This window comes from Lissotriton vulgaris, chromosome 1_1 (assembly GCF_964263255.1).
Source record: "Lissotriton vulgaris chromosome 1_1, aLisVul1.2, whole genome shotgun sequence".
NCBI lineage: Eukaryota > Metazoa > Chordata > Amphibia > Caudata > Salamandridae > Lissotriton > Lissotriton vulgaris.
In genome coordinates, this window is record NC_141685.1 from 1,569,253,206 (window position 1) to 1,569,266,091 (window position 12,886).

Genomic DNA, 12,886 nt, shown 5'->3' on the forward strand with positions numbered 1-12,886 from the left:
AGAGAATCTCCTTTACAACACCAATATTTCTAACTCTCACAAATGCGAGACCAATTTGCATTGCAAATGGTAGTTTTATATTCTATCCTTCTGAGACCGCTAGAGTAGTGGGTGGGCTGCTTCAGTACAATCACAGTCTCATGCACACCCAGCAGATTAAGATCTTCTTAGAGTTTCTTTTTGCTCAAATGGGTGTAATTTCTGATATTTATGTTTCCCTCATGTTCATTGCTTGATTTTTGCTCACTATGAAGTGTCACTCATAGTTGTTGAATATCACTCATAATTACACTGTAATTATGAAAATGTCACACACATAGCAATCTAAAACCTTGTCAGATATGGTTTTAATGTTCTAAATTATTTCTATTGTTGTTGCTGTGAGCGGGCAATAAAAGGAGTTTTGCATAATTTTAGCCAGCAGTGTCTTCAACGAAATCAAGATTTTCTGCCCACAAGGCTGTCAAAAATCTACATTGTCTATCATTGCCTCCATCTCGGTTGGGTTCAATCGCAATCTTCTCTCAATCGGGTTGTTCATTGTAGGTGTCGGGTGCAGCTGAGTGTGAGGACATGATTGAAAGGAGACGCTTGTTATCACGGTGGCCGACAGGCAATGTAGACCTAAGCATTTTGCCTGACCTTCAAATGGCCGCTTTTTAAGGCACAGCTCCTACCGCATTCACTGTAACGGCTCCTGGGCGGACCAGAAGGTGCACGTGATTCAAGTGCGACGTCATCGTAAACACTAGTTAACAACATGGCGACCCCAACAACTGGAAAGGTAACTCCAAACCCCTTTCATTGACAGCGCGCGTGCAACGAGCATATCGTTTAAAGGGGACAAGTATGATGAAGGTAGTTTGACATTCGGGCTAGATGCAGTAGGTGTTTCGGGCAGCTGTTGCAGTGCCCGGAAAAACAGAATGTTGTCTCTGACGTGTACTATTTCTCGGTGACCAGTTGTAGGGTGCGTTGTTTAAAATTCCTGAATAAGCTCCAACAGTTGTAATGTTTGAGAAGGAGGGTGAGCGATGCTATAGTCTTGCAGTATGTGTTAGCATAACTTTCAACCTCTCAAAGTTTTTGTTAAGGATGCAATGACGTTGGAAGGTTGCTTATTCCGCTTTAAAACATTATTTTGAATACATGGGGTGGTATCGGTAGTTTTGGAATGTCATTGCAAGAGACTGGACTTTTTGTCGTAAACATTAACATCACTCAACGAAGGTTGTATCTTGAGCAATGTGCACTCTTAGCACCGTGGTATGGTGAAAGGAACGATCAGGCATGCACGAATTTGCTAATGCAACTACACTGTGTTCTCTTGTGGACAATCGCTCTTCAGAACATTTAAGTTTAATGAGATTTTCGAAAACGCGTTATTCCGGCCGCGTTTAAGTATTTAAAAAATAGCTCTATATTTTTTTTTATTTCTTGTATCTAGTGTAGTTCTTGCAGGACAGCGGACTTACTTCCCTTTCTCTAAATACTTCTTGGTAACAAACCCTCTTCTCCAAAGATAATACGTCCAGTGTTTGAATGTCGGAACAGAACAGTCAGCTAGCCGAGCATATGGACGCCGAAGGGAAGTTCAGTATTGCTTTGCCTATTGGCACTTTCAAAGTAATTGTGAAAATATCACCTGTGCCTATTATGCTAACATATTTATCAGATCTTTTGATTAGGCGGGCGTCATCTTAGCTGGACTCGTCTTACTCTGTATACGCCAGATGCCTCCCAAATACTTAATTCGACATGTGGGCAGATCTCTTCATCACTCCGTCCAAAATATTGGCCATCTATTGATTTCAGTGGGTTCGCTGACAAAAAAACAATTTGCCTTTGCCTTTTTAGTGGTCCACTGGTGTGAAAGGCTTCATGCAGCGGGGCAAAGGTAACACACAACTAAACGAATAGTAGATGAGGCCTTCCGCTATCTGCTCAGTTGATAAGAAGGCAGTCATAATTGGGTTGCTGTGAAGCTCTCACACCTCTGATCCACGGTTCCTCTGCTCTTGCTGCCCAGTAGATAGCGCTGCCCCAGGAATAATGTGCCAATATATTGAGCCATTTTGTGCGAGAGAAATTATATTACATGTGTATTGATCATATACTTGATTTATACACATCAAATACTCCTAACTTATAAAAAACCCTTTTTGACCTATACTACGAACATCCAGTTTATTTATTATTTAAGAGGCAAGCTTCCTCCAGTCATTTTAAAAGTATATAGCTTGCTATCTTGAGAGAGTCCCCCAGAAGGTCTCAAACTAGTATGGCAAAAATTGCTTTAAATATAATGCTAGAACAGGAGACCCTTATCACCTGGAGCTTGATAAATGTGTAACATTTGCACATATTCCGTCTTGTGCATATCTACTGTCCACTTCCCTGCTCAAAGTAGAAAACCATCCCCATTCTTGTATGAAATGAAATAAATATTAAGCCAGATTTACATTAGTTGTTAAGAATACTGTAATCCCAATATTTTCAGAATATTATAGCAAAAAGAAAGATAGGGTTTGCCAGTGTTGAAATGAAAAGACTTTCTACGTTATATGCATGGAGTATTAACTCTAAAACACAACACCTTTTATTTAAAAATCCCCGTGGTATAACTGAAAATATCACTTGCAGGGTGATTGTTCTTAACCGGGTACTTTCAAACCGGTTAGATGATTTTGGAAGCTGAAGCCATGTGAGCCTCCAGAAAACTTGTTCTTGTGACACCTCTGATCTCCTGCTTCTGATAAGCAGGCGAACTTGCTTTTGTGTGCATAGTAATACGTTACTTGGAGCTCATCGTAACCAAACACACTTTTATTTTGGCAAATACTTTTTTGATAGTAAAGTGGTTATCCTCTTGTCAAAATTAATGTGTTTGAAATCTGATGTGTATAGTGAGGTTATGTAATTCCTTGACCCATGTATCTGTGGTGCGGCACACCCCTTCTATCATATTTAGAGTTTTAAAAGGAATCTAGTGTGTCTACCCAAAGTTGAAGAAATGTTAAGACTTTGTTTATTCGTTAAGAAAGTTCTTTTTTTCATTTGTAATAGACTTTCACAGTTTGATCCAACGGAGGTTGTTCCAACAAAAAGTGACACATTTTAGTGGTACACTGTAGCCAGCCGACACATGTGTTGCGCCCAGCGCGACTTTACATTCTGTGGACTGGAAGAACTGAAACATCCTCGTTGGGGCAATCTGGAACTACTGCAAAAAGAGTTACCTCCTAATCAAATTTGGCATAGTGCACAGGGGCCTGAACAAGAATGCTGAATAGAATTACAGGTTAGGTTAGACTGGCACATGTCATTCATAGGATCATGCTAGGATGTATATACTCATGATCATGATAAGATGTTTATGCTTATGTTTTTATATACTGTGATAACAATACCCAATTACTCTCTAATATACAACTCGATAACTGACAAATTATCTGCAGACATTTCATCTTAGCACAAAGTCTATTTCGCGCTTTCACTAGGTCAAAGATAGAGAGAGGGCTATCTTATGCAAACTTATCTGCAGAGATCTCATTTGAGCGGTAGCTATAATTTTGCGCTTCTGCCAGGCCAAAGATTGATAACTTATTAACTAGTTATACACGAGCATTTGCAATACTATAGGTCTCGCATTATTGAACATTTGAGCTGTTGGCATTGCATTACTATTTGCAACACCAATAAGTCAAACTTTAGTAATACGAGATCTATTGCATTACAAAGGCTTGCTCGTACCTCCGGGATCCCATGACATTTTTCAGCAGGCCTGTGGCCTTTACAAAATGGCCTAAATGTTCCCCCTCCAGATAACTACATGGATAGATGCTGCTTTTGCGCATGGGGCGGGGGTAGTGTGCGAGCAAGGAATCAAGAGATTGCCAGAGCTGACCAACCAAAATAATCAATTGGTGATGTCTGCTGGGAGGGAACCAAGCACCGAATGGTGGGACAGATGCACAATATTAACTAACCAGAGAAAAGGAATTTTAAAAACCAGACCAACTAACCAACCAAAAGCAGTGGGCTTGTCCAAAGTCCTGATAGCCCATATACTGAATACAGCATGCCTCGCCATGCGTTTCCCAGGCTCGACCTAAACAATAGACAAAATAGGGTCCTGCGATGATCCTTACTTTTCAGAAATACTTCCAGAGGTTGACAATCTTTCAGAGCCTCATAGACGTACCTTAGTCATAATTATCTTAAATAATAACAAAATTCCTTCTAAAAGTCAATTAACATAGAGGTGAAGTAGGTTCCACACTCACTTAGTGAACTACCCACCCTGCATTATCGACATTACTCAACGGGAAGGGAGAGTTGGACTTTGAACTTTTGTTGTTCAAAACTGTTAATTTTTGGCTGTGACAGAACCAGTAATCTGACCACTGTAATATTTTATCTTACAATTGACGTATTAAACTGCTGTGGCAAATCAAAGGCTTCTAAATTAAAAATTATCAGAAATGAGACTAGGTTAATGGAAAGAGAGATTTACAAAGGCAGGGGATGCACTCGGAAATTTGAAAAGATTTGGGAGCACATGTGGTATGAACTGAATGTACCGCAAGGGGACTGCGTGCGGGTGGCAGACAACACTACAACAAGCGGAGGAGTCCTGGCATGATGGGACTAAGTGTAGGGAGCACTGGAGAAGCAAGATGGCCAGGGAAGCAGTGCGGTAGGGGACACCACACGCTAGACTGAGTTGTTGGGCGAAGGTAGGGATGGAGCAGGATGAGTCTCAGTGAGGTGCAGAGATATCACTGTTCAGAAACACGACCTGTATAGCCCATTTCTTTTCAGGTAAAATGGAACAACACAGAAGCAGCTCAACAAAGGACACTACCGTAGAGCTCGATACCACTAGGGATTACCCTGCTGATTACAGTGTAAATCTTTAACGATACTTTGTTGTTTGCATTGATTGACATCGCAGTTGCGGCTGTATGGTTATGACAGCTGCTATGTAACTGCCATGCATTGATACTCTGTGATTGATGCAAGGGTTGATTTAAAATAAAAACAGTTTTAAAAAAGAAAAAAAATGCTTACCTCACTTCTGATTACTATACATATTTTGTTTCTGGTTAGTGTTTTCTATAAAATGTTGATCTTCTGTTTTGATAATATCCCCCTGCTTTGTCACTTTAAGGTGGAGGTGACTTCCTTTCTTTGGAATGTCTCATTAATAGCTTGTTTTTGTGTAGCCATGAAAATGTCACAGGTTGTTTTCGAACGGGGCCCAATTTTCGCATCTCACTGAGATTGCAATTGGCTTGTACTGGGCCATTTCCACATTTCCTTGGACTTGCTGTGGTTTCTGATTGCCAGGTATTAACAGTATTGCATGCTTCTGGAAATTGTACGTCTGTTGAAGGTCACCACACGTGTGATATTATTATTGTTTTGATATTATAGCCCCATTCTGAGACATGGAGCTCCCAATTATTGACACAGACGTTTTCGTGTCGGCCATTGTGCCCCGTTTGATTTTTCCCTGCTCCCCATACAGAATATTCAGTATCTCCTATTGCTGATTGGAGACCCTCTGAATGGATTCTCTCCTTGCCCAGGCCGGATTCCAGCACTGTATTGCAGCGAGAAGGACCACACACTGGTGCATTGCTGCAGGCATTGGGTTACCCACAGAGTAACCCACATTTCTTTCTCCGGAATACATAACATTCTTGTGTCTTGATGATGATCCCAATATCTGGTTAAGGGATCCAAACGTTGTCGACTACAGTACCTTGACTCAAATTTTTGTAATTAATAATTTGTACATATAAGCATGGATACTTAAAGTTTGTGACCTGACTATAGTGTGTTCATTCATGTCACATGTAAAATGCGTGAGCCTCAAAGTTTATATGACTTTGGTTATGTTTATTCATCGACTATAACCACCACCCCCCCCTTTTTTTTTTTTTTGGACCTAATAAATGCAAAAACTTTTCCATCTGGATATCAGACATCGACCTTGTTGGAAATAGGGGTTTATAGTTGGTAAGGGGTTGCACCTTCGTCAAAGTAGGGACCCTTCTTCCTAGTTAGGATACAGGAGTTATACTCTTAAAATACCCCCTGCTCACCCCGTTGGTAGCTTGGCACGAGCAGTTGGGCTTATCTTAGAGGCAGTGTGTAAAGTATTTACACATAACCAACAGTAATACAGTGAAAACACTACTAAAGGACACCACACCAGTTTTATAAAAATATCCAATATTTTATATACTTAAAACAAGACCAAACCATAAAAATACACAATACAGTACTTAAAAATGTACACTTTGCAAGAATACCTCAAAAACACATTTTGTATGAGTCAGTAGCTCTGTCCGGGGCTACCACTATGCTGAAAACAACAGAGTCTAACAGTTTCAGCCGACAGCGTTGGTACGGGCCAGCAAAAGCGTGAACAGACTCGGTAACAGTACCTTTCTTGTTGCGGGGGAACCGCTGGTGCGAACCGGTCGTGGCAACCGTTGTGGTTGGGTTGCAAAATGGAAGTGGTGCAGGGTGCGGTGTCCTCTCAATGCGGTGCAGGCAGCGGCTCGGTGACGATTGCCCAGATGTCGTCGGTGAGACCAAGGCTTACGGTGCAGGGCAAGGCTATGCTTGAAGTTGTGCTGTCCGGTTGCAGTGCAGGTGACAGAGCCGGTTTGCTGGAGCTGCGGTCGGTCTGCCCAGACGGCAGTGTGGGATGAGGCGGTGCGTCGTGAAACTTACGAGCAGTGCCCCCAGCCATGATGTGGTCACAGGTGTCGAAGTCGGCAGCAGCAATGATGTTGTTGAGACCAGGAGGTGCAGTGAAGCGAGGGAGTGCGGTGCCCACAGGTCACAGTGCAGGCAGCGGTCCGGTGGCATCGTCGTCGGTCGTTGTTGTTGGTGAGACCAGGGTTGCGGTGCAAGATGCGTACAGTGCGGGCTGCTGTGCTGTCAGGACACAGGGTCAGTGACTGAGTCGGTTGCGCTTCCCTTCTCTATGGCAGCTGAAACAGGGGTTCCAAAAGCAGTACCCAGAGGATGGTGAAGTCTTTGCAGTACCTGTGACTTCAGAACTGGAGGGAAGCTCTAATTTGGGCACTTGGAGATTTTCAATAAAGAAGGTGCAGTAAGTTCAGTCCAGTTCTTTCACTGCCCAAGACAGAAGCCGCCACTGCATGCCAACACAGCAAAGCACTCAGCAAAGTGGTAGTTCCCCCTCACAGCTTTTCCAGCTCTTCTTCTTGGCAGTCTTCTTGGCCAAAAGAGTTCTGAAATTCTGGGGTCTGGACCCCAAAATGTATACCACAAAATCCTTTGTTCTCTGGAGGCAGCAAGTGTCTTTGCCCAGCCAGAACCAGTTCTGTCCTCTCTGGTGCAGCTTCCTGGCAGGAGGTGGTGACAGCATTGTCAGAGGCTGACCAGGTCCATTCAGGTGAAAGGAAAGCTCTTCCCCCTACTCTAAATACAGCCCAGGTCTATTCAGCCCATCAGTAACCCATCTAAACTCTTAGGAGCCACCGGTCCTCCCCAGCCCCTGTCATCCAAAACCCAGACATGCAATACACAAACCTAGCATAGGCACACTGGATGGCTAAGCAAGAAAATACCTACTTTCTAAAAGTGGTATTTTCAAACACAGAATGTAAAAATCACCCTCACTAAAAGATGCATTTTAACATTCTGAATTCAGGCATACTAAACTTTATATTCCTACCTTGTTCCCAGGGGTAGTTATGTTTATAAAATATAAGGAAACTCCCCGTTCTGTTCAATGGGAACAGGTAGCCTTGCAATAGTGAAAAACTAAGTTGGCAGTAGTTCAACATCAGGACATGCCGCACACTACAGGGCATGTCCTAACTTTCACAAACACTGCACCCTGCCCACAGGGTTACCTTGGGCCTACCTTAGGGGTGACTATGTAAGGTAAGGGAAGGGTAGGGCTTGGCATGTGGTTGCACTTACCTTTTTAGGGGTACTCATGTGGTTGGCACAATCAGTGCTGCAGGCCCACTGGTCAAAAACAAAGAAGATGCCCAAACCCTCTTCTCTTGATATGAAGCTTATTCAATAGAGACCAAGTACAACTGTATGAAACCTGGTAAGGTACTTTTATTTATACCTATTACTCTTGTTTTTTAATTATTAAAAAATTTGTTTTTTTGTTTTTTGGCAGAAGTAGATACACATTTACACACTATTTTACAATTATACAGTTTTGGCAAGAGAAAACAAATCGAAATGATATCACAATAACACAGAACAATACACATTACAAAAAAGCATTTCATCAATTTTTTTTAAATGAATTCATATTTGTAGACAAAACAAAGCAAAGTGCAAACAAGAGCAGGAAAAGAATATAATGTATCTCAATTAATCACTCAATGATATAACTGGCTCTTGTGAATGTGCCAACGCGTTTCAGGTTAAAAAAGAAGAGTAATAGGTATAAATAAAAGTACCTTAATAGGTTTCATAAAGTTGTACTTGGTCTCTATTGAATAAACTTCATATCAAGAGAAGAGGGTTTGGGCATCTTCTTTGTTTTTGACAGTTCAAATGGTCCAGCCCCCTCCCTCAGTCCCGCCAAGGACCGAACTCCTTTTGTTTCCGCAGGCCCACTGGTACCATTTGATTTTCAGTCCCTGACACACTCAGTGAGCTTTACTAGGGACTGACTAGTAAATCAAATATGCCAATCATGGATACACCAATCCACAATAACACTTTACAACAGGAGCACTTGCACGTTAACATTGAACAGCAGTGAGAAAGTGCGCAGAGACACTGAACCAGCAAAAACAGAGTCAAAACCAGAAGGTCAGTAAGCAAAAAGACTGGGGAAACATGCCAAAAGATAGATGGCAAGTCTAACTGACCTAATTGTATCTCTATTTATTAACACCTTCTGTACTTTAAACTTGAGGGACCTTTGTTTCTTTACAAATATAAAAAAATTCACATGGCATGCAATGTTGCCAGTCAGCAAGTGGGATAATTTGAGGTAGCACATTTAGATCCATGATGCAGAACTGATCTATATTCTTGAGGATTAGTTGACAAACATTAGATCTTTACAATAGCTTACTCCTTTCGCTAATTGGTAAGTTAGGTTCAGCTCTTTTTATATCATAAGTGGGATTAGTCCTCTACGATGGGATGACCTAAAGCAAAATTAGCAGTATGGATCTGTTCACAGGATTAAATACACAAGGGAATAGATCAATAAAGACAATGCATGTCTTCACCTCACAAAGGGGCTGTGTTCCTACTGGGGGAGAAACTATTATTTAAAGGTCGCTTTGATTTTTCGGAGCTAGAACGTTTTGCCACTGATTTAGGTGTCTGTGCTGTTGGCAGTGCCAGGTTAGGGTGCTTAGGTATGACTAAATCAGTTGTGCTGTCATTATTAGCTGTATTGAGAGCACTATCTCCCGTTTAAGCAGTTTCTAAAGCAGCTTTAGAAGATTTATGGGCTTTTTAGCTAGAATAGCTCCTCTCCTCTTCCTTTTTTCGCTTTTTAGGTCTCGACTGGCGTTGGAGCGTGTATGCGATCCTCGCCTGCGAGATTTATAGTGAACAAGTCCGTTTCAGAGAGGGGACTCAAAGCCCCTCCCCTCATTTTCATTGGGTATCATCAGCGTTTATGTTAAACGCTGGCTTCCCATTGAAAAGGAGGGTTTTCGGTTGCCTCCCTTTGGCTTTTTGTTCCGTCCCTCCTGGACTGGCTCACCTGCATTACGTCTGTCGTAACAAAGTTTCTTATCAGAAGCTTCGTCACGCTTTAAAGTGAAAGCGCAATGAAAAAATAAACAGCAGAAGCCTGGCGAGCGCGTGTTGTACAGGTCCTCGGATTTTCTGAGAGCGTCTTAAATTGGGTACTCGTCGGAGTCAAATTCACTGCTCAGATCTACAACGGTAGCAAGATACTTAATGTGAACACACACAGTGGCCCATTGAATCAGATGAATATATATTGAAAAGTATGTTTTGATACAGCCAACATTCTCAAATCGCCATAAAATGGCTGCAAGTGATTTGTTAAAAGACGTGCTTTCAAAGCTAAAATGTGAGCTATTCTTGTTTTGCGTCTACTGATAGAAAACAGTTAATAAAATCAGAAAACTATAAACGTGCATCTCCGATCCTCACTCATTCATTGCGTTTTTTTCTCTGTAGAAGGAGTAATTTGGACTATTAAGAGAATGTCCGCCAAGGAGAGTTCTGTATAGCGCTTCATGACCAAGTTTTGACGTCTCTACGGTATTACCCAATTTATTTGAATAATTTAAGAATATTTGAAATGCACAGTTATCTTTGACTGGATTAAAAATGGTGATAGCAGTGAGCGTTTATCTCTCGGAGCCAACTTGTGACTCCATGAGCTTGTCGAGGCCGAACATGTTTTCTGTGTTCTTTTCTGTACCTGCCACAGCCCTTAGAAGCTGGCCAACAACATGGAATTAGTCGTTATTACTTTGCACTGTTAAATAATTTTATTAATTTTTTATGCAGATTTTATATAGGGTGAACTTGACCTGAAGGTATTGGGTATCAGTGCGCTTTACACGAGCCCCAGTTCCGTTATAGATGAGCACATTCATTTTTGTTAGGCTCAGGGAGATTAAGTGAGTTGCCCAGAATCACAGGATGTTGCGCGTTCTTGCCCGAATTCGAATCCGGTCCCCCAGATTTGAGGTTGACCGCCTATTACTGTTACTAGTTCAAGTTCGTGCTCTTGATGCGCTACATATCTTGCCTTCTGGGCCTGAACCACAAAGAGTCTGTTACACACATGAAGTTTAATAAAGGCAAGCAAACTGATGCATTTGCGAAGGGAAATCACAAGATTCATAGAATTCAGGATTTGCGACTATGGACATTCCACCAACCTGGTGGAACTTTTACACTGGTACATTTTGGTCTACATTCACCCAAAGCACACCGCAGTGCGGTACAAACATCCTGTCAACATTCCGAGGCACGGAAAAGAGTGGGTAAGTACACCCGGGATTGGCTAAAGAAGAAACTAATCCCAGAACAGCAGTTGCACTATTCTTAGGCTGGCCTTCTAGTACGGTAGTAAGCGCTGGATACATGCAATTACAATACAATATCTGATCCCAATGGCCCAGACTGGTCTAAAAACTTCTGGTGCGTCTTAAACGATGACATCATTTGACTGTGAACGAGTTTTAGGGAGCGTCTATAAAGTTTCATGGGAGGCAAAACATATGGCTTGCACAGATTCCCAGCTCTGTATTAAGAAGGTAATGTCATGACTGTCATGGAGGAATCCGGAGTAGCCCAGGCCTGTCAGATACTTTTAATGGAGGAAGCAATTGCGGTAGATTCCTGTCAATCACCCCAAATCAGTGCAGTTCACAGAAGCTTGGGCTAACGAGCAGTTTCATTGGAGACTGTGGGCTCTGGTTCAAATGACCATATTTAAAGGATTGCCTATTGCCCGAGTTGTGTGCGAGAGTCGAGGTCAAAGGCTGCCCAGGTTAACACTATCACTCCTAGATACCACACTTAGCTGTCTGTCCATCAAGAGAAACAAAGCTACACTCTGACTGCTCCCTTCACAAACGCGAGAAGAGACAGCAAGCAAGAGTTTGAACGCATTTACTTTTCCACGTTCTGTTTGCACGAGTGTTTACACTAATAATGACCACTTGCATAGCCCGCCACTCAAAAAAAACCTTGAAAATACAATAGGTCTCGCCTTTGAGTAAGTTAAAACCATTTGCTTTGCTAATGGAACATTATAGCGAAGCAAATGGCTTTAACTTAATGAAAGGTGAGTCCTATTGCATTTTTAATGCTTGTTTAACATTGTGATTGACTTCATAATTTGTAGGGCATTGCTGCCAAAAGATATTCTTTCCCTGGTAAAAAAAGAATTCTGATGTGCTTTGATGGTTTAAGATGCCTTATCCTTGTTGGTCTGTTTAAGACTTTTTAACAAAGTCTTTATGGAGTACTCAATAGCCGTTTCTCTGTTGATCACTGTATATTTTTCTTTGTTGTTTTATCCCTTTGGGACACTTCAGCGTGATTTGGTTCGTTTGGGTTTTAGGTACATAATTTGTGCCTCAGAGTACCTCAAAATTATTATTTCAATTTTTAGTCTATTCCTAACTCCTCGTGGTGGTACCCTGTTTTACTTTGGGCAACTGTATTTTAATTGGGTGTTCTTTCGTTACAAAGTGTTGAGCTTCTTTAGCTTCGCAGAGTCCTTTGCAGGGAAGCTGCCCCTACCAACATTAACACGAATGGGTGACACATCATGCCGATGGCTTATGTTTGCAGTCGACTCATTTGCAGCCATTTCCCATTCTGTATTACAGTGAGAGAGAACTAAAATGATTGACCTTGTTTGTGTTGTAGTTGACACTCGATACGTTGCAGAAGGAATATCATTTGCTGCTCTGACCCTTGCAGGGGATTTAGCAGTTTGCAATACATGATCAGTTGTAGCAGTTGTAAATGTCAAAATGTGCATCATCATGTTTGAATTATGATTTGACCCAGCTCAACTTGAGCTCAAAATCCTTTGTGATTCATTCATATTGTCTGATATTTTTAACATCTTCTCCCTCTTATGAGAAAGGCATACTCTGAGTTGCTATAGCTCTCATTTGTAGAGTTAAAAAAAACTAGAATCAGCAGAACCAGCAACTAAACTAGTTCCATGATTGCCCGTGTCAGCGATGACCGACTCTTTACTGGCCATACTCCCAAAGGGTCCTGTTTCCTTTATATGTTCTATGAATGCAGCTGGTGACTTGAACACATTGATCCAGCGCTAACACCAATAATTGACCAGGGATCAATACTCCATAACATCGTACTACAATGGCCCATACAC

The 12,886-nt window shown here is 41.7% G+C and overlaps 1 protein-coding gene across 3 annotated transcripts in view; it reads left to right on the forward strand.

Annotated features, from left to right (window-relative positions):
* Positions 1-675: 675 nt before the first annotated feature.
* Positions 676-12,886, forward strand: part of TBC1D15 (TBC1 domain family member 15) — a 608,606-nt gene continuing 596,395 nt past the window's right edge. Inside the window, exon 1 of one of the 3 annotated variants that reach the window (XM_086918096.1) lies at positions 676-784. In XM_086918096.1, coding sequence (XP_086774222.1) covers positions 761-784 — 24 coding nt within the window. In that variant the 5' untranslated portion in view covers positions 676-760. Of the gene's footprint in view, positions 859-12,886 lie in introns of all 3 variants that reach the window. The other 2 variants (XM_086918103.1, XM_086918101.1) reach the window with 2 other exon arrangements.